This window comes from Arachis hypogaea, chromosome 2 (genome assembly GCF_003086295.3).
Source record: "Arachis hypogaea cultivar Tifrunner chromosome 2, arahy.Tifrunner.gnm2.J5K5, whole genome shotgun sequence".
In the NCBI taxonomy this organism is placed as follows: domain Eukaryota; kingdom Viridiplantae; phylum Streptophyta; class Magnoliopsida; order Fabales; family Fabaceae; genus Arachis; species Arachis hypogaea.
The window spans coordinates 68,023,121-68,045,631 of record NC_092037.1 but is presented as its reverse complement, the minus strand read 5'-3'; the positions used below and the strand labels follow the sequence as shown (position 1 = coordinate 68,045,631).

At 34.0% G+C, this 22,511-nt stretch overlaps 2 protein-coding genes and 1 long non-coding RNA gene across 3 annotated transcripts; 1 reads left to right on the top strand and 2 right to left on the bottom strand.

The window, feature by feature from the left end:
* Window positions 1-9,934: 9,934 nt before the first annotated feature.
* Window positions 9,935-11,802, bottom strand: LOC140177082 (uncharacterized). The gene is made up of 3 exons (XM_072209549.1): window positions 11,058-11,802; window positions 10,581-10,978; window positions 9,935-10,509 (listed from the first exon to the last, which is right to left on the bottom strand). The coding sequence occupies exons 1-3, from the start codon at window positions 11,800-11,802 to the stop codon at window positions 10,060-10,062; spliced, it is 1,593 nt and encodes a 530-aa protein (XP_072065650.1). The 3' UTR covers window positions 9,935-10,059.
* A 3,201-nt stretch (window positions 11,803-15,003) lies between these two features.
* LOC140179579 (uncharacterized) lies at window positions 15,004-17,154 on the top strand. The gene is made up of 2 exons (XR_011873107.1): window positions 15,004-15,386; window positions 16,818-17,154. It is a non-coding gene; the product is annotated as an uncharacterized lncRNA (long non-coding RNA).
* A 1,514-nt stretch (window positions 17,155-18,668) lies between these two features.
* Window positions 18,669-21,011, bottom strand: LOC112747194 (cytochrome b5). The gene is made up of 4 exons (XM_025795179.3): window positions 20,809-21,011; window positions 20,591-20,702; window positions 19,274-19,340; window positions 18,669-19,175 (listed from the first exon to the last, which is right to left on the bottom strand). The coding sequence occupies exons 2-4, from the start codon at window positions 20,666-20,668 to the stop codon at window positions 18,925-18,927; spliced, it is 396 nt and encodes a 131-aa protein (XP_025650964.1). The 5' UTR covers window positions 20,669-20,702; window positions 20,809-21,011; the 3' UTR covers window positions 18,669-18,924.
* Window positions 21,012-22,511: the final 1,500 nt, after the last annotated feature.

The window sequence follows — 22,511 nt, the reverse complement described above, 5'->3', positions numbered from 1 at the left end:
TTAGCTACCAGATATGTCTGGTTCTGGCAATTTAACGGACACGTGAGCTCATGGCTAGTAGGACAGTCATACATCATTTGTATTTGTGTGTATTATTTGAGTGTGCATCTTGTATCTGCCTTGCCTTGTTAAATAATTGTATCTGTATGTTAATTGAACTAATTGCTTTACTTGTTATCTCTATTTATGTATTCTTTTGATTATCTTGTATGTGTTTGCACAACTAAGAGATTCCTTATACTGGCGGTGGTGACATTGAGAGTTATTCCTGATGAGATGTGGTGATTGAGGTTTGAGAAAAAATTGAGAATAAATTGATAATATTGAAACTAAGTTTTGGTATCAAATTATTGAAATTAGAAAACTATGATAATGAGAGAGATGATGGCTTGTATTAGGGAGAACTGGGATTGAGAGATCACTAATATATTTGAGATTTAGTTTATTTATTTTGTTTGGATTAGAAAGAACCCTAGGCTTGAACTTTGTGTGACTAGAGATTAGGATGCCTAGCGGGTTCATGTGGTATTACATAGTTTCTATTTGAAATTATTGCTCTGCTGAGAACCCCGTAAGGGATGATGTTCTCACCGTTTCAAAAATTATTACTTTTCAGATACAGGCCCCGGCACTTCTCAGTGAGTGGGAGGTTTATCTAGAAGGATACAAAGAAGACTCTTTTATTCTACTTTAATTTTAGACTCTCTTCTTCTTTTTGAAAAACTTATATTATGAACTTGTTCTAAGAACTTAATTGCCTTTAGAGACTTATGATGTATTTTGGAGAGATAGGTTATGTCTATCCAACTGTTTTACTGTTGTAACTCTAGCCGGCCTAATCTTTGCGGGCCGAGACTAGTTGATACTTATATATATACTTATATAGGTCTCTTTACTCTTATTCTTTCTTCGAGTTTTTAATTGTCTACCCTTCTTCTGACGCACTTATATATATACGTAATGTGAGCGATTGATGAATTGTCTTTCCTTGAGTTTTAAATTCTTTCACAGGCTTCTAGTGTAATATTCCTTTCTATATATATGTATTTATATCTTAACCTTGTGTTACAACGCCAAACCATAATTGAATTATGATTTAAGCATAAGGCAATATATGGTAGGGTATTACAGGACTTATTTAACGAAGCTCTGGGCCAAATTTGCCTTGCTTTTGACAATATACCTTTATGGAAAATCTGCTGATAAACTTCTGCCAATGATGCAACCAAAGATGTGTGTGCCACATGTGGAACTAGCGACTTTGGAGTATTTTGTCCCAAGCTCCCAGCCTTATTAGTCGAGGGGGCTCAGTTCTTCTATTTTGTCAAAACTACTCTCGAAACATCTTCGTCCCTCATGTATTCCAGAGTAATTTGATGGATTTCTTCCATAGATTAGACATCTTTAGAAGTGAGATGTCTTCTGAAATTTCCTTCAAGCAGTTCAGCTATGAGACAAAGACACACGACCTCAAGAATTCGTGTATTAACCTCCAAAAGTACCTTATTGAAGCGATCCAGGTAATATCGGATGCTTTCCCTAACTCTCTGCCCTACATCAAGTAGTGAAATGGGATGATTGGCTTGAGTTTGCCATATAGTAAAGTGAGCAAGAAACTTTATCTTGATATCGTGAAACGAGAAGATAGAAACAGAAAGTAAAGTAATAAACCCCATCTCCGGTCCAGATAGTGTAACCGAAAATGTCTTAAACCTTATAGCATCTCCCACACCCTCCAAGCTTATTCGAGCATCAAAGGTGTCAATGTGCTCTTGAGGGTCTGACTTGCCTTCATATTTAAGATCTGTCGGCTTGTCAAAGTGTTTGGGCAACCTAACCTGAAGAACATGTGAAGCGAATGGAGTTTGTCCCATAATTACATGTTCCCAAGAATCCATTTGCCTTTTAGGACTCGAACTCCTTTGCAGAGTTCGCTTCCTTTTAGAGTGGGCAGACTGGGAATTAGATCTTCCTTGCCTCTCATGATCTCGATGTACTCCCTCACGTCAGGGAGACTCTCTTCTATTCCTTCGTGGCAAAGGGAATCGTCGGCGATCTCGGGATCTTTCTGGGGTTCTTCTTTTTCAGGTGTCTCGCCGACCTCTTGCCGTACGACTCTGAGATTGGGATCATCGAGATTGCGAAAATTCTGCAAGTTTACGCTCTAGTTCTTGCATCTTGTGACGCATCTCATTCATTGCATGGACATAATCTACTAGTCCCAAGCCGATGAAGTGTCGAGCTTTGGTATTGTGGTTCTGATGATGCTAAAAACTAGAGGAACTTGATGTTCTTCCGTGGTATTGGGATCAGTTTCGTGCCTATCTTTGTGAAGCGTTTCTTTGTGGGGCGTGTTTGGTTTAATGGTTGATTGTACTTTGTGATCAGCCATGGTGCTAAGCATTTGAAGGTCCCCATAGACAGCGTCAAATGTCCGTACCTTTGGTTGGTTACGAGCTTACGAGATTCCGAGACCTTAACAAAAGCCGCATTAACACCAGGCTGGGAGGGAAATCGGTAATGGCACTCCGATGCTTAAGTTAATAGTGCTTTTAGAATGAGTGTCATGAGGAGAATGTTGCTTACCTCGAGGTTCCCCTCTCCCTATATTATACTATCATTAAGTAACCGTTAAGCATTTACAGCCTTGAATATATGTTTTGGTATCACGATTTATCAGATTTTCGAGTTATGACTCCATTCATTTTTTTTATATACGTTACCTTTATGTTAAGCTGATAACATGTCAATTTTATTTAACTGGATTCTTAGTATACTATTCTTGTCCAGAACAATATCCAATTTGAAAAGGTGAATTCCAGTTAAACAATAATTCTATTTTTTCTTTCCTAATAACAGATAGTGTCACCCAAGATAACATTGAGGTGAGGCCACCAAAAAAAAAAGTATTCCTTTTAAACTGGGCAGGCACAATGTTTATGAGCTCATCATGTATTTCATGTCCCAACTCCCACTTCCCTCCACTATGTTTTCATCATTTCAAGACAAAAAACTAAAAATGTGCTCATCGTTTAATAAAAATTTTTAAACTTTACTTTGATAAGTTTAAAACAAATACATTAAAAAATGTGAAATTTATGTTTTTTTATAAAAGTTTAATTTTAATGAACTGACCGTATAAAATATTTCACACAGTTGTGCAATCTAATGACTATTTACGCAATCAATATAAAAAATAATTATTTTTGCTAATATATTATTACATAATTGAATATACGTGTAACCCTGTCTTACCCCAACAATATATCAAAAATATTTTTTTTTTAATAAAACCTTTCTTCACAAATAACTCACGTGTTTCGATAGCTAAATCGTTTTTTTATTAATCTCTGTTTCTCAACTTAGTTTGAAACTTCTCGTGCAAAAGTTCTAATTCATAAACTAAAATTTCATGCTGCTTTTAAGTTTTGTTCATTATACTGGAACAAAATGTTCAAACCAAATTATTAATAACGTATTATTAAAACAAAAACTCCCGACTAACAAATGATCTTTGAATACTGATGAAATGCCGCAACTATATATAAAATGACATTTTAAATATGACCTACCATTTACTTAAAATTATGTAAAATGACATTTTCTTATTGGCACGAATGTGACTCTTAGGATGATATATGAACTTATCCCAAGTGAAACCCTGACATACTTCCATGATTGAGCTTTGGAAACCCAAAATTCCACTGCTTCCCACATCTACAAGTCAATTGAGAATCGCTCGTCTTATTAGTTAAGAAATATAATATACCAAAGAACATTCATGATAATTCAACTGTAATGGGTTGCAAGAAGTTTCTGAGTAAGATGAAATCGGGAAGGATTTTGGTCCCCAAATGACCAAACTCCACATCTCACAAAACAAAAAACAAGCCAACAAGAAACCAAGCAATTCCAATGTTTAAATTTTTTCCTTTTTGTGGTCACTCTGCCAAGGATTATCTCCATAATAATAGGCAGTGCCAACCATAAGAGCCACCGTCGCGCCTTGGACCACCACACGAGCCCTCATTAGCTTCTGCCCTAAATGAGAGTTACCTCGTCTAAAACTGATCAAGCCAGCCGTTAACACACCAGCAGTAATAAAGGCACCTAAAATTAACAAAGCAGAGTTTATCAAATTTGAAGAACATCAACAGAAGTTCAATGGTAAGACACGAGAAGCACAAAGAACAATTCCAATAACCAAGAATCAAGAGAGGGAACGAAGAAGGAAGAGAAGGGGGGAAGGGGGGACCACACATACACACACATATTAGGATCTTGAAAAAACGCCCACTGTTTATCTCAATTTCAATCTTGAAAAAACGAACAAGTTCCTTTACCCTTCAGAGTGAAAGCCCCAACGTCCAACTTTTAGGCTGCGTTTGTTTACAGGGACAGGCACTGAGACATGAATACAAAATCGTGTTTGACAGATGAGACATAGACAGAGACATTGTGTCCAGAGACACTGAATTAGTGTATTTTGTGTCCATCCTGACAGGAAGGACACATAGCCACTAACAAAAGACACAACTTTTTTTTCATTTTTTCTTTTATTATTCTTTTTTAATTTTTCTCAAAATTTTTCAATGAAAAAAATAAGAATAAATTAGATTTTCATAATTTGTTCTACTTCACTAAATAGAATACAAGAACACCAAATTCTGTGTCTGTTCCTTGATGTCTTATTCTCAGTGTTTTGTCTTGTACTGTTCTCAGAAACAAATGCAGCCTTACTGTTACATCTAAATCCATCCGTCCCTGATGGCTAGCAACAGCAACTTAGTAACTTGATTAGTTTTCATCAAACCCAAAGTAAACTTGTTGCACTAATGCCCCATACTTATAAAAGCAATTGCCATACAAGCATTCTTAGTGGCAAATAAGCAGGTTAAGGATCAAAAGAACAATGACAAATTGAGCACCAAGATTCAAAATATAAAAATGGTTAAAATATTGGTTTCTCAATTATGCCATACTGGAGAGTGCCGCATGATAATCCTATACATCTTCAAACAAAAACATTCATCAGGAATATCTCATTATCTCCAAATATTAGAACCTTCTACTAATTAGCCATTTCCCATAGTCAATATCTTAATTCATTGAAACGGCAAATGGAAAAACCCTTGAATCTATCTTCCAAGGTAGCTAGGTGATTAGCTCTATCTTAATTCATATCCTACATAGTTCATAGTAATTCCTTATCTCCAAATACATCAAATAACTCTTTCACACCAATGCATTTAACGAATAAAGGATCAGATGCACGAGAAATGTTCAGAATGAAATTGAACGCGTGAAACTCAACCTATATCATACACAATGCAAAAAGAAATAAATTAATTAATTAATTAAAAAAAATTACCAACGGGGACTAAAGGGTTTCTGACGTTCTTCTTCTCTGGGAAGAATTCTCCGGCGCTGGGTTCCGAGATGGCCATATTCAATGCTGAAATCGAATCAAAGAATCGTAAGAGGTTGAACCCTAATCGATCGTACAACCTACAAAATTGAAACTCAAGGCCGAAAGAGTTTCTTTCAAGCCAAGAAACGCAATTAAATCATGTCTTAGGAGTTAGGAGAATTGCATTTAAAATCAAAATGTAAAAAATATACGTACCTGTTGAGCTATTTTCCTTTCTTGGATAATTCCACTTTGCTACCCCTGCTGGGTGAACACTGAAAATGAAGTTTAGGCTTACATAAACAAAATCAAGGGGAGGGGTTGGATCCGATCCGTGATCGGATTTCGGATATATCCGATTAAAGAAAATATTCCTAAAATTTCAAAAAATTATCAAAAAATCACAAATTTGGAAAAAAAATTCTCTTTTTCCAAACCCTAAACCAAATCCATAATAACAGAGGAAACAGAAACAGAATTACAATTACTAAGTCAAATAACAAAAGAAGCAGAATTCCATAATTCAAACAATTAATTAATATCTAATTTTTTTAAAAAACAATTAGCAGAAGTAGAAGCAAGAAGAAGCAGCAGAATGAAGGCAGAAGTAGAATCCCGAAGCAGAACGAACGAACAAGGCTCAGAACAGAACGAACGGCGACGAGCCTTGACGAACAACGGCAAGGAACACAGGCTCAAGCAACCAGGCGGCCAGAAGAGGGACAGCGCGACCAGAACATATGAAGAGGGCTCAAACCAACAGATCCAGAATCGCAGAGGAACAGAGGAGAGGAACGCTTACCACGAACGTGGAACAGAGGCGGCGATGGACCCAAGCAGCGAGGCGGCGATGAACGATGAGTGATGCTGCGAGGAAGAGATGAGTGAGGAACGTCGAAGAAGAGAGGAATGATGCAGTGAGCAGCGCGGGTGAGATGATCGATGATGGTGGAGAGTGAGCCACGGTGCCGTCAAAAAACTCGGCCTATATTAATACAAAATATCAGCCACGAATATATTGGCTCATCTTTTTTTAATATTGGAGTGCACCTGTGTATTTTACGAGCATATCGAAAGGATTTGGACTTTTATCTTTCGAATTTGGTGGATTCTATGGTATTGAAAGAAAATTATTTTTACATGTATAAAAAGATAGGTGTCGAATACATTAGTAATTTATATCGATGGTTTTTAAATGAAAAAGAATTAATTAGAGTACATAATTATTGATTCATTAAACCTACAAAAAAAGAGAGTGTGTGACATTATATCTGTGTCAGAGATAATTTATTAGGTTTTTTTATTTTAATAAATTAAATAAATATTTTATTTATTAAAATAAATAATTTAAAAAATTATTATCATGTAGACGATATATATGTATTTATAAATATAAAAATATATTTTATAAGAATAATAAAAATATTAATAATTTAAATTAGACCAAATTCTTAAAAATAGAACATTTCAATTAATATAGAAGGTGGACGATCTTAACCGTACTACTTTCATCCACCGGCGTTTTTTATTAGAATTTACACTAAATCAATTCAAATAATAACAAGGCGGGATTCGAATCCCCAACATTTGTTTAAATAAACTAGTGAGCTAACCACTAGACCAAGTTCATTAATTAGTTAGTTAAAACCGCCTATTTCTTCTATTATTTTGAAACTGCTCATCTTTTCTATTATTTGAAACTGTTTATCTTTCTTATTATTTGAAATATTCTATTTTTAAGAGTTTGATTTAATTTAAATTATTAATATTTTTTATTATTTTCAAAAATTATATTTTTATATTTACAAATACACATATCTCGTTTACAGTAAGGAGATATATGAAAATTGAAAAAATACACATATCTCGATACGGATAAAATTATCTCGTTTACAGTATAAACAAGATAAGAGATGCTGATGTATTTTTCTAATAATTTTTAAAATTATTTATTTCAAAAAATAAAATATTTATTTAATTTATTAAAATAAAAAATTCCCACATATTATTTGATTTATTGTTAATAAATATGTATATCACTAATCAAATTAGAATTAAGTCCATTAGATGAAAAAAATTTTGAAAAAAAATAATATTTTTTTAATATTAACCAAAATATTTTTCATAAAAATTAAAAAAGAAAAAGATTTAGAGACTAACTTACTTTCACTCTTAAAATTATTACTATTAAAAATGAAAGAATGTATAATTTAAGTAATAGGTAATTACTATTCATTTACCGTGGTTAACAAATTTAATTTGTTTTTATAATTATATGTCCTAAATATATTACTAATTATTTTTATATTTTTAATATTTTACATATTTTAATTTATAAATTGAATTGATAATTTACTATAATTAAAGGTATCCCATTTTTTTAGAAGAAAATATTTAACTTTGAACAAAAGACTAAATTAGAACGATATAAAATGTTTTAGACAAAAATAAAATATTTTTTCAATTGTAATTGAATGAATCGAAAACATTAAGGACAAAAGTATATTTTACCCTATTATTAAATATTTGAAAATAAATAACAATTTACAATTGAAAAAATATTGTTTTGGTCCATAATATTTGAACTAAGTTCTAAAACATTTTATATCGTTCTAATTTAGTCTTTTGTTTAAAGTTAAATATTTTCTTCTAAAAAATGGGATACCTTTAATAATAGTAAAATATCAATTTAATTTATAAATTAAAACATGTAAAATATTAAAAATATAAAAATAATTAGTAACATATTTAGGACATATAATTATAAAAACATATTAAATTTGTTAACCACAGTAAATAAATAGTAATTACCTATTACTTAAATTATACATTCTTTCGTTTTTAATAGTAATAATTTTAAGAGTGAAAGTAAATTAGTCTCCAAATTTTTTTCTTTTTTAAATTTTATGAAAAATATTTTGGTTAATATTAAAAAAATATTATTTTTTTTCAAATTTTTTTTCATCTAATGGAATTAATTCTAATTTGATTAGTGATATACATATTTATTAACAATAAATCAAATAATATGTGAGAATTTTTTATTTTAATAAATTAAATAAATATTTTATTTTCTGAAATAAATAATTTTAAAAATTATTAAAAAAATACATCAGCATCTCTTATCTTGTTTATACTGTAAACGAGATAATTTTATCCATATCGAGATATGTGTATTTTTTCAATTTTCATATATCTCCTTACTGTAAACGAGATATGTGTATTTGTAAATATAAAAATATAATTTTTAAAAATAATAAAAAATATTAATAATTTAAATTAAATCAAACTCTTAAAAATAGAATATTTCAAATAATAAGAAAGATAAGCAGTTTCAAATAATAGAAAAGATGAGCAATTTCAAAATAATAGAAGAAATAGGCGGTTTTAACTAACTAATTAATGAACTTGGTCTAGTGGTTAGCTCACTAGTTTGCTTAAGCAAGTGTTGGGGATTCGAATCCCGCCTTGTTATTATTTGAATTGATTTAGTGTAAATTATAATAAAAAACGCCGGTGGATGGAAGTAGTACGGTTAAGATCGTCCACCTTCCATATTAATTGAAATGTTCTATTTTTAAGAGTTTGGTCTAATTTAAATTATTAATATTTTTATTATTTTTATAAAATATATTTTTATATTTATAAATACATATATATTGTCTACATGATAATAATTTTTTAAATTATTTATTTTAATAAATAAAATATTTATTTAATTTATTAAAATAAAAAAACATAATAAGTTGTCTCTATGACACAGACATAATGTCACATACTCTCTTTTTTTTTGTGGGTCCAATGAATCAACAATTGTGTACTCTAATTAATTCTTCTCCATCCAAGAGCCATCAACATAAACTACTAATGCATTGATACCTATCCTTCTACACATGTAGAAATAATTTCCTTTCTACACCATAAAATCCACCTTTAAATTTTATTCTAAAGAGTAAAATATAATTTTGTATAATTTATTTTATAGGTAGAATAAAAAAATAGATGATACAATACTTTTATGTTATTTGGAGTTTTAAAATTTTTTACATATAATGTACATTGGTGCAATATTTTTAAAAATATTTTATTAATAAAACATTTAATGTATATTGATAAACTTATTAAATAATTAATGCATTTTTTTAAACTACAAATACATTAATTATAATCTCTAACATCACGAACCGAGCATATTTCCCGAAAAACCTCCACTATAAAAACAAGTCAAAGTTTTTCCAAGGAACAAACTAATCCGAGCTTCATACTCGGAATTCAAAATGCGCATACTGAGCACATTACTCGAAAAAAAAAATACAAACAAATGAAACAAACTCAAACGAATCTCGAGGGATCACTTTACCATAACCCTTATATATCAGAGCCACAGCTCTCCTTATCAACAATACACCATACAAGAAATGACTGCGGTCATCGTCAACACATACAAGTATTATCACAATACAACATATCATAACTTGGGAAAAACATCATATTATATAAAAAGCAGTCATTGTCAGGCCAAGCTGCGTACTCAGGAAACCAAAATACTACTACCAAGGATAGTATTCGAAATCCTTCAACAAAGCCAAAACAATTCACAAGTTCAAAACCTATTGCACCATATACAAAATGAAGCATAAACTATAAACCTAATCTGCTTTATCACCAATGCTTGACCCCTCACTCTCACTTCCAGCAACAGCCTCATCTTCTATGAGTTCACCATTCACAACCACCTTCATAACATCAAGCTTTGAAGAATCAGCTTCCGGATATAGCACCTTGACCTGGGAAACAGCACGCTCAAAACCTTGAGCAAAAGCTTCATAGATTCCACCCTCTAATTCTTTGATCCGAGCAAAGAACTGATCATTCTCGGATTCCAAGATCTTCAACTTTTCAGACGAAGTTTTCTGGAGATTCCTCTCATCAGCCAACTCCAACTCCTTCTTCTCCATGGAGGCAGAAAGCTCGGCTATCTTTTGGACTTTCTTCTGGATAATCCCAGACAGCTCTTCTACACGAGAAGCCTCATTTTGCTCCCGATCCAGGGTGAGTTCTTGAGTTCGGCCAATGGAAACAATCCGGGCACCAATCACCTACGAAAATGAAGACAAGTAAATATGGGGCATCAACAAAAATTCACAAAACACAACAAAATAATCTATACCTGAAGAAATCGGCTAACACCAGCTCGGCCAACCTCGTCAATCATTTTCATGTCATCCGGAAAACAACAAAGCTCATCAGCCATGGTCCCAAAAGGATACAACTTCGCCCACAGAGATCTAGCGTGCATGTTCTCATCATACCTATGAAGTCTTTTCTGAGATTCATAAGCAGACTCGACCATCTGCAGAATCATAGACGACTCCCCCTTACCTTCTAAGACCTCGGCAAGGCTACCTTGACCTTGCCCTCTCTTCCTCTTTTGCTTTTGTCCCAGGCCATGATGAATCAAAACAGCAGGACCTTTCCCAACATTAGATGAAATCTCCTTCTCTCCTTTCTTGCACTGATTAAAGAAGAGCTTCAAACTTGTCGTGGTAATGGCAGGAGCTTTCTCACCTGCAAATCAGAAAACAACCAAGATAACGAACAACATATCAAAACATCAACACAGAACAAATGCAATAAAATAGATTACCTATGTGATCATACACAGCCTGCCTATCAGTATCCCATTTCAACATCTCGGCAACAGATAACGAACCTTTCGGACCCAAGGATTTAAACAGAAAATCCATCACAATATCATCATCAGGCAGCCTATCATCTACGTCCAAAGCTTGATATGGCTCGGAACACCAAAACAACGAAAATCTCTCAACTAAATGCTCATTTAAATAAAACGGGAAGTCTTCAGGAACACTCCTAACCTTAACAAACATGGATTTAAAATCCTTAAACGAGGACTTATACAGGCCAAACACAGCACGGCAAGGATAACTGCTAAGATTAACCCACAACCCCCTATTCACCCCCTTTGCCTGGAACAAAGAGAAAAACAGCCTCAAAGACGGCGGACACTCCAACAGTTCCATCAAGACCTCGAATGCACGAACAAAACCCCATGAATTAGGGTGAAGCTGGGTTGGAGCACAGTTCAACCAATACAACACCCCACACTCAAAATCGGTAAAGGGAAGCCTCACACCCAACTCAGTAAATAAACAACTGTACATAAAAAAGAAAGACCAATCGTCACGCCGGTGGCATACTCGATCATCTCTTTCACAAGGTAATAACTCTATTTTAATACCACTACCCACCCTGACCCAAGAATCCGAGCCCAACAGCCTCACTGACTCTTCATCATCAAACTGGGAAACATACCTCTTCACTCTAGGATCCACCCAACCGTACAGATCACCCACATTACAGTCCTCCATCACAAGAGACAAAGCAAGAAAGAGAGAAGAGCAAAGAGAAAGGGAAATAGAGGAGTAGTTAACACTGACCTTTTTTACTCATTCCCAGTCAAGCAGAAAACACAAACTTTTTTCCTTTCTTGAGATAGAGAGGTATGAGGAAACGAAGCAATGAAAACTACGAATGACTCAAGGCACAAAACGGTTACAAACCCAGAGCATTTAAGTCAATGTTGTTAGAAACGAGAAGCATTAAACCCACTACAAAAACCAATGGACAGGGGTGCCTAGAAAAACGGAGCAGTTTCACATCAATCATGTCACAATGGCGCGTAACATGAGGAAGCCAGAAATGTTTTACATTCTGAAGCAGAACCAAGCCGAGCTTGGGGGCTACAAGGGCCATAAGCGACAAACAAATTCGGCAGCCGAGGATTACGTTCCTCTTTGTCCGAAAGCTCGCCTTAGTCCTGTCCACACCAAGGCAAGCTTGGGGGCTATGATACGTAACCCTTATCCTCGGTTGCACAAAAAGCTCGGCACGTGAGCCAATAAACTCGGTCCCGTACCAATCGCCCGATATGCTCGGCAAAAAGGCAGACCGGAACAGCCTCACCCATTCGAAAACAAGAGACGTGCCTAGCAAGCCTAAGGCACCAAAACAGAATATCATAACCAACCTACAAACTAGGACTGACCCACATGAAAACGGTAAAACAACCCCTATAAAGCCGAACTAATATTTCCGGCTTTAATCAGGTTCCACTATCATTTTTCATACTCACTTAATTACTCTCTCTCTCTCTTTTCTGAGATTATTACTAACTTGAGCGTCGGAGTATCCCTTACAGGTATTCCCGCCGCGGTGTTTGACTATTGGCCGACGTAAAGCTCTTCCTCGCGATTGACGACTTGTCCAGAAACGCTTAAACTCGACCTACCCAGTGTTCAGACGAATCAATAATAATAATAATAATAATGTTGTTGTTATTGTTATTATTATAACTAATATTATTAGGATTAGTAATCGTGTTATTATTATTATTATTATTATTATTATTAAAATATTCATGAACCGTGACATTTTTTTCAAATAATACTATGTTCATAAAATGTTAATAATAACATTTACTTATATATTTACAATGATTAATAAAAACAAGATAACGACGATTTATTAAACAATAATAATAATAATAATGACAACATTACTAATAATAATAGTATAGTATAATTACAGTACCAATAATAAACCGTAATAATACTGTTAATAATAACGATAATAATAATAAAATTACCTATTATAATACACAATAAATAATATTCATATATATATATATATATATATATATATATATATATATTAAAAAAATTACTTACTCATTGAGAATGATTCAAGTATTCAATAATGTGTTCTTTACGTTTAGTCAAATTAAGAACCATTTTTTGTTTTATAATATTTACCTTAAATTTTCTACTTTTCTTCTTCCTCTCACAAATTTTCCGTAAAATCTTGCAACTTAAAACCCCAAAATCCTTTCACCTCTTCTACCTTTGCTTCCTGCATTTTGCTTTCAGTTTCAATTTCAGTTTTATAGACTTCATCACTACTCTCTTCCAACACGTGTCGTTCATACAATCTGAGAGCCTCCAAACGTAATTTGCGTTTTGCTCATGAATGCTATCAAACGCAACTTGCATTTTAGAAGTTCCAAGTGGTCAACACGTTCAGTCATTGCCTGCATGCAGAAAACAGGACACGTTTCGAGACTTCAACCTGCTTCTCTGCCAAACGCATGTTACGTTTTGAAATCTGCATGCAACTCTGTCATTTTCAAGTGCACTCAAAATGTAACCTGCATTTTACAGATTACTGAGATTTACAGATCTACATTTATGGATTACGCTCCATACAACAATATATGAGAACAATTTATGGATTACACTCCATGCAACAACACCATTTTTACTTCCATTCTTTAATTAATTTCCACGGAATGGAATGCTTGATTTCTTTAGTTGAGTGTAGAAAAAAAAAGTGCAACAAGTCAAAGAGCCCCTACCAAAATACATGTGCATAATCAGAACGTGTCTAAGCTGCAGAGAATTCGCCCCCTGTGTCTAACAAGGTGCCCTCTGCAGCTTCTTTTGGAATTTACCAAAAAACTATTCTTTTTTCCTCAAATTCCTTACCCTAACCCCTGCTTTCTTGTTCTTCTAGATGCATTCGGTGATTTCGGCCCATTTTTTATCCCATAACAGCGAATTTCATTTGTATTGGCCCATTTTCGAAGCAAACACTAGCATGATTATAATATAAAACCAATTTGGGTTGGTCGAGTGGTCAGCTCACTCGTCCGCTTAAGCAAATGTCGGGAGTTCAAACCCCGCCTTGTGCATGCAGCAATCCATTGGCCAGCGGCAGACCCTTAAATGGAGCTCAGATCTGCGACGGATTAGTCCTTAACCTGTCGGGTTGGGGGATATCGTTTGGGTAAACCAAAAAAAAATAATATATAAAAAAATTAAACCAACTTGGGTTGGTCGAGTGGTCAACTCACTCATCCGCTTAAGCAAGTGTCGGGAGTTCGAACCCACCTTTATGCATGCAACAACTTATTGGCCAGCGGCAGACCCTTAAATGGAGCTCAGATCCGCGACGGATTAGTCCTTAACCTGTCGGGTTGGGGAATACCATTTGGGTAAAAAAAATATAAAAAATTCTTATAGTTTTATTTTTATTTTGATTGTAAATGTGAATTAATGATATTATTTATGAAATTTATTATCTATTATCTATCTGTTATATATATATATATATATATATATATATATATATATATTATATCATATAAAAATTATATAAAAAAATAAATTTTTACATTTAATAATAAAAATATCGTGACATATTTTTGAGAGTATTTTTTATTTATTTCTTTAGCCATACAAGTATCAATTTTAGTGTTACTACTTTATGGTTTTAATTTACTTTTCAATGTTATTGGTTCATTAATAATCATTATCAACAAGGTTCTGAAAATCGGTTCGAATTGGCCGGTCGAATCGATCAAACTGCGAACCGATAGAAATAGCGGTTCAGACAGATACCAAAACTGAAGATTTGAACCGTCAAACCGGCTGGGAATCGGTTGGTCGAACCAAACCGCGATCCGGCCGGTTTTTTGAATTTCTTCAAAATGCTGCCATTTAGATTGAGGAACTCCCTAACACCCAACGTCCCACTCCCAACCCTAACTCTTCAAAATGGCCCACTCCCAACCCTGACTCTCCAAAACGGCAAACAAGCGCAGCACTCCCATCAGGCCATCACCCTTCCTCTCATCGTCATTGAGCTCCCCCTTCACTTCCGTCTCGCCACCGGCAAGCAACCGCCACCATCGCAACTTGGAGCTTTGAAGCCACCGTCGCAACGTCGTTCTCCTCCATCGCTTCGAAACCACTGTCACCGGCCTAGCCTCCTGCCTCTGTCGCGCAGCCACTGTCCTGCCGTCGCCAGTTCTGTTCCACTGCGTCAGTCCTTCGGTCGTGCCCTGTTCCTTTCTTGCTGCTAATCTGCACTGCTTTGTTCTAGCATTTAGTTCTAGGTATTAATTTTTTTAAAACTATAATTGTTGAATAATTGTTGTTACTTGTTAGTTAGTCTGTGAACCTTGCTGTTGTTACTGGGTTGAATAATTGTAGAATAATTGTTGTTAGTTAATCTATGGACTTGTTACTGAATTGAATAATTGTTGAATAATTTTGACTGTTGAGACTTGAGATTACTGAGTTGGAGTGAGTTGCTGTGGGTTACTGTGATATTGTAATTGGATTGTATTGTTATTGGATTGCTAGTGGTTTTTAAGTATGGATGAGAGTATCAACTAACAAACACCTAAGGCTATTGGATTGTTGTGACATTGTATTGTTATTGTATTTTTTGGTTAATTTTTGAAAAAAGATGGTTAATCTTTGTTAAAATTGTGCTGAAATTTTGCTGTTCCCCCTCTTCCTAGGCTTCTAGATTTCTTTGTTATTGGAATTTGATTTTATTTTTGGTTAGGATTGGTGATCTGAATCTTTTATTTGAAAATTATTTTTTGGTTCTTTGATTTTCAAGTTACTTGCTGCTTCAATTTAAGGGGATTCTGAATTTTGGTTTAAGCTGTGATTGAAGGTTCTTTAGTTTGGGTATTCTTCACTTTCCTGGAAGCTTAGCTTTTAATTCGTTGATCTATTATTTTTTGGTTCTTTGATTTTTAAGTTACTTGCTGCTTCAATTTGAGGGCATTCTGAATTTTGGTTTAAGCTGTGATTGGAGGTTCTTTGGTTTGGGTATTCTTGACTTTCCTGGAAGCTTAGCTTTTAATTCGTTGAGATCAAATTATTATTTTCAACCTTGGTGATTTTTAGATATTCTTTTTGGTTGCTTTCTTTTTAAATGTTTCAATTGGTGTTATTGTGTTGTTGCTGTGATTTAAATGTTCTTTTTTATTCTTGCTTTTTCTCGAATGCCCAGTCAATGCTTGATTGATTGGCTTTGCTCACTGATTATATTTGATGATAAATTTTAGATTTATAACTCTATTACTGCTTTATTGTCTGTTTGTATAGTTAAATTTTATTAAAGTTTCTTGAATTTGCACTATGTTACTGATTCAAAATTTTTTGAGTTTTGTTCATTGTTTGGTTGCACCGTCCCTGCTCTCGATCTCTGCCAACTTGCTGCCCCTCCTCTGTGCTGGATTTTTTTTATTTCAGCTATTGTGTTTTTGTTTCAGGTCCTGTTGTGTTTGTTGTGCAATACTATCAATTTGTTTTACTTTTTGACTCAGCTACATTAAGACAATATTTTTTATCTTTAACTTGTGCATTGTATATTTATATTAGACTATAATTATATTTTAATGTGTTTATTTATATTTTATTTTTTATTTTATTATAAAACGATTTTTTTCAATCACAGTCAAACCAATTGAATCTATGAACCAGTAAATCAGTAACTAAAGTGGTTCGATGACCGGTTCGATTTTCAGAACCTTGATCATCAGATTTACATAGTACTTTGAAGGCATTGATGTATATAGACAATTATCACTGTCTGCACAAGCAAGTCCTCTACTAGAATCACCATGAAAGACAACTGTTGATCCAACATGAAGACAATTCAATAGATATCACTTATTAAGAACATACCTATGTTATGAGGGAAATTTTACCAATCTATTATTTTATCATTTTTATGTACTATCGGCTCGGGTAAGTCAAAAGAAGACATCACATTGGTGAAAGGAATGAAAACTTCACGTTGCTCAAACTCCCTCCCCCCTTCAAAATTCAAAAAACTAAGAATATATTTAGTTTGTATTTTTATTTTTTGTTTTTATTTTCAGTGTTTTTTATTTTTAGAATTTTTTGAAAAAAAACTGGTTAAAATAAAAACATAATTTTATTATTTTCGCCTTTGTTTTATAAAATTAAAAAACAAAAAACATTAAAAATGAAAATACAAATCAAACGTACTTAAATGTCCCGCAAGATGGTTGTAAGTCCTACTAAGTTATCTAGTATCCTTTGCAAAAATGCATTGTTCTCAGTGGGTTAAAAGCATGTCATAATTAGCTCCTTTTGCAATCTTTGTACAAAGAACCACTATCTCCGATTCTCCGTAGATTATTACTCAATAATAAGAGACAAGCCATATTTCACCCAAAAAAGGGGACACTTAAAAGTTATAACAGAGGGTTGGATCCTAATTCAAAAATCATACATATTTTATAGCAATTCCCTGTGCTCCAAATACATCAAATAATTCTTTCACACCAATGCATTTACTTTATTTCAGTAAAAAAAAATGGAAAACAAAGGAACAAAGGATCAGATACATAAATTAAGAAAAAAAATTAAAGGAGGTGCAGATGCACGAGAAATGTGAAGAATGAAGTTGAACGCATGAAATCCAACCTAGATCATACAATATACACAATAGAAAACACGGAATTCAAAAATTAAAAGAAAAAAGAAAACCTTACCAACTAGGATTAAAGGGTTTCTAATATGCTTTTTCTCTGGGAAGAATTCTCCGGCATTGGGTTCCGAGATAGCCTTACTCAATGCTAAGATTGGATCAAAGAATCGTAAGAGGTTAAATCCAACAACCTACAAAATTGGAACCCAAGGCCAAAGGTTCTTTCCAGCCACGAAGTGCATTTAGTATCAAGTCTCAGGAGTGGAGTTAGGAGAATTGTATTTAAAATTCAAATTGCCAAAAATATCCCTACCTATTGAGCCATTTTCCTTTATTTGTTGGATAATTCCACTACGCTACCCCTGTTAGGCCGTGTTAGGTGAAAATGAAGGTTAGGCTTATCGAGAGAGTCCCGTTTCACTACCCAAAAATAAATAAATAAATAAAAATTGTCAAGTTCATTCCATAATGTTGAAAAATGTTAGACACATTTTAAGGTCAAGCTCAACCTTGATCTATAGCTTGTTTCCACCATTAAAATGGATTACAGAATTAAAAAAAAAACTTGTAACTCTTCTTGCTTATCGACACACCAAGGATGTTTTTTTATTGTACACTAAATCATTTTTCGAAACAAAAATTACTTCTTTATAATTAATAAAATACTCACATTTTGATTAAAAATAATTTTTCACATTTATATAATTTTAAAAATGATTTAAGATATTAAAAACCAACTCTTTTCCCTTTCAAAAACTAAAAATAATAGTATCATAAGAATCTGTTTTCAAAAAAAATAATTAAATAAAAATTAATTAGTCTTTACTTTATCTTATTATCTTGTATACCTCCATGTACTATAGAAAAGTCAAATATCCCAAGTAATACCAAGAAAATGAAACCTAATATTGTAAGATTCTTTTCAACAGAAGAATGTTATAATTTATAAAACAATTATTGAGAATCACCCGATGTTTCAAAGTTTTAAACTCCATAAAACTCTTCCTGCAGAAATGTCAATGACAGAGAAAGACAATATTTTCTAGCACCAAATTACTTAGACAAAAACAAGACAAGTGCAACATAACTTGGTATATAAGATAGAAACAACATATCCTTGCAGTCCCTCATATAATCAATCTCTCAACACTAACATATTATTGCAGTTAAAATGATCATGATGATTTGGTGTAGAAGCGAATTCCGACGGCCAAACCCAAGATGAGCAGAGGAATTAGGAACTGGAGAAGCTTGATGACAAACTGTGGCGTCTTGTCCTGGTTGTAGTGAGGTTGTTTTGGGGGAGTGTACTTAACCTTGGATGGAATGGTTGATGAATCGATTTCTCCGATGTAGAACTCATCCATCATCGCCACGGCGCTGGTGCTGTGACCAATATCGTCGAAATCATTAGACGCATCTTTCCCTGCATATGCATCACAATTTGGTAAGACCACGAGGAAAGGATGAGAAATTCTTGTATGCAAGATTACATCAAACGACATCACAAAACAAATTTGGTACCTGTGGAAGACAACAGGACTTCATCCCCACCAGGGTGGTCCTCTAAGAACTTGGTCACATCATAAACCTGTTTCCAAAAGAGCCAAAGTAAGTAAAAAGGAACAAATTCTAAAGAAGCCACCAAATCAGAACATGGATCTAAATAAACTAAGATCCAAGATAGCACTTTACATTGTTTAGATTGTTTTCGATACTCTCCAACACACAAGATCTCTCCAAATTATCTCAAATGAAATGCTCAACTCCAGAAATGGCACAACGGACCGACAGGCACATAAATTAATAGTTAATACTCCCTAGCATAAACCAAGTGATAACACCTTGATCTTTGCTCTTATGACAGTATTTCAATGGAAAAAGAAATTAAAATCAGATAATCAGGACATCCAAAAAGACAATGTCAAGGTTTAGCAAAATCAAGTCACTGAAAGCATGTTTAACACGTTTCTAGCTAGTAGCTACTAATTCATCATGAACATTACATGTAGAATGGTACCAATTTATTTATTTATTATTTATATAGTCTGATAAAAAAAAAAGCTGGGTACAAAATGAAATCATCAATTCAAAAGCAGTAGTTTGGAAACAAATTTTTCTTTAAAAAAGAAAACATAAAAATTGCATTCAAACAATTAAAATCAACAATCAGTGAATGGATGAAGTTCAAGCTTAGGCTTCTTTTATCATCTACTAATTACAGGAACAATTAGTTCTTCCAAAGCACTTGATATCCTTCAAATAACACTGTCCGACAGCAAAAACAATACTAAACAAATCCACAGTTAAAATTTCTGCAATCTTCAAAAATGCACCAATATATTGGATAGATCCATCAATCAGAAGTTCAGAACAAATTCCATCAATTAAATAGATCTAACAAATCCCAGTCCTCGATCCAAGTTTCCAGCAAAAAGAATTCGAGAAAAAACACAAATGGATAACCAAAAACAATGTGAATCTCTCCTAGTCAAACTGAATCTTCTATGGTCAAACCAAGCCAAATAAAATCAAATCAGATAGTAAAAGCCAAAAAACACTAGAATCTCTTTGAAAATCACAAAGACGGTTTTTCCTTTTATTTCGATATTTTGTTTTTCGGGATTATAAAAATGACTGAATCTACTATGAATCTGTGATTCCCATTCCAATTGACATCCCCCCCCCCCAAAAAAAAATCAACACAAAACGCAAGAATCACAAAATGAACCTCGATAATATCAAGAACCCATCAAGGAAAAACCAAAAAGCCATCGTCTTTGGATTCAAAAGCCATAACCAAACCAACTTCACACCTATGCAAAAATTTAGGGGAGTTACCTTGCCATGAATGACGAGCCAGCAATCTTTGCGGTGGTTGTGGGAAGAAACATCAGCCAAAGTAAAAACCTTACCCATTATTGTTTATCTTCTTGTTGTTGGGGGCGTGTGCCTAAGGAAAGCAAGAAGAAAACGGTTGTAATAATATGATACCATGTGCTATGTGTGTTGAAAAGAAGAAAAGGTTGAGAAAGAGTAAGGGGAAAAAAAAAGATTACCTGTTAATCAAATGGGTGGGAGGCTTTGGAATTTTGAATGAAGGACTTGGAGAGTAGTTGGTGAGGAATAAGTAGCAATGGGTTTTTGTTGGTTGGTTGGTTTTTGGTTGATGATTGTAATTGGGGTTGGTGAGGGTGGAATTCTGGAATGGCTTTGTCACACCAACCTAGGGATGGCAACGGGTCCCCATGGAGGCGGGGACATGCCCCCCGCCCCCCGCCCCCGTCTCCATTATCCGTCCCCGTCCCCGCTCCGTCCCCGTAACGGGTAACGGGGGCCCCGTATCCGCCGGGGACCCGGGTCTCCGCGGATATCCACGGATTTTTATAAAAAATAATAAAAATTAAAAAAAATTAGAAAAAAATTAAAAAAATAGTGTATTGTATATAATTTAATATTTTACTTTCATCAATATCTACTTCAATATTATGAATTACATGTATAGCACTCAAATGCTTAACCAAAAATTCAAAATCAGTAAAATAATAAAAATTTCAGAATAATTATAACAAATGCTTATCCAAATCACAGTAATTATAACAGAAAAAGCAAACAAAGATAATGAAGATGATAACAAATGCTTAATTATAATCATATAAATTATACTTAACCTAACTCAATAATTATAACAAATACTTAACAAAATCATAGTACACACAAATGGGGTATTCTAGTCTTTTTACATAAACGGAGTTTAAACGGGTCTCCACGGGGCGGGGACCTCTATCCCCGTCCCCGCCCCGTTTAATATACGGGGCCCCGTCCCCCGTCCCCGCGGGTACAAAATCGTCCCCATATCCGCCCCGTGACGGGTAAATCCCCGCGGATACCCGCCCCGTTGGGGATTTTTGCCATCCCTACACCAACCCACCTACACGTGACAATTTTTTTTTTTTTTTCAGAAAACTACTAGTAAAAGAATTTTTGTAATAATTATTAGGATTTAGCTAATAGAATTTGTATCCTCTAAATTTGAATTTTATTTTAGAAAGTAAAGTGTAATTTTTCTCTATTTATTCTATAAGTGAGATTAAAAAAAAATATGAGAAAAAAACGATTCAAGAGTAAGAAATCACATTTTATCAAGTTTATGTTATTGGAAGTACATGGGAGTACAAGTGCTCTTTTAGGGTTTTCTAGTGCTCTGTTAGGTTTTTAACAGAGTCTTTGCTACCGTCAAGACTACACTGTCAACGTCAATTCAATTTAACACAAATCTCTGACTATTAGTTTGACAAAGATAATCTATGTAATCTGCATGACTGAGGCAAGGAGTGATAAAGATCGGACTGAGGAAGACAACCGAGGTAGGAATGTGATTCTGCTGGAAGAGGTAGACATATCAGAAGGTATAAATGCTTGCTCCAATAGTCTCTATGGCAGACTCTTTGCTTCCAAAACCTTCTCAGTTGGAACCATGGAGAATGCTTTAAAGGCTATATGGGAAAATCCAGAGGGATTTAGCGTGAGTGACAAAGGGGACAATTACTTCCAATTTTTTTTTTAATAAAGAGGTGGATGTCTTGCATGTTGAACGTGGTTCTCCATGGCTATTCAAGGATTACGTGCTCTATATCAAGAGATGGAAGGAAGATCAGAACAGTGATGAAGAGATTGTTTCCAATTTTTCAGTTTGGGTTCAATTTTGGGGTTTGCTAGAATCGTTTAAAACCCTCGAAGTTGGACGTAAATTGGGAGAGAG

Coding starts and splice junctions, on each gene's coding strand:
- LOC140177082 (XM_072209549.1), bottom strand. CDS start 11,802: ATGGAGGACTGTAATGTGGGTGATCTGTACGGTTGGGTGGATCCTAGA. Junction 10,979..11,057: donor GGCTGTGTATGATCACATAG/GTAATCTATTTT, acceptor TCTGATTTGCAG/GTGAGAAAGCTCCTGCCATT. Junction 10,510..10,580: donor GTGTTAGCCGATTTCTTCAG/GTATAGATTATT, acceptor TCATTTTCGTAG/GTGATTGGTGCCCGGATTGT.
- LOC112747194 (XM_025795179.3), bottom strand. CDS start 20,668: ATGGGTAAGGTTTTTACTTTGGCTGATGTTTCTTCCCACAACCACCGC. Junction 19,341..20,590: donor GGCTCGTCATTCATGGCAAG/GTAACTCCCCTA, acceptor TTTTGGAAACAG/GTTTATGATGTGACCAAGTT. Junction 19,176..19,273: donor AGTCCTGTTGTCTTCCACAG/GTACCAAATTTG, acceptor ATGCATATGCAG/GGAAAGATGCGTCTAATGAT.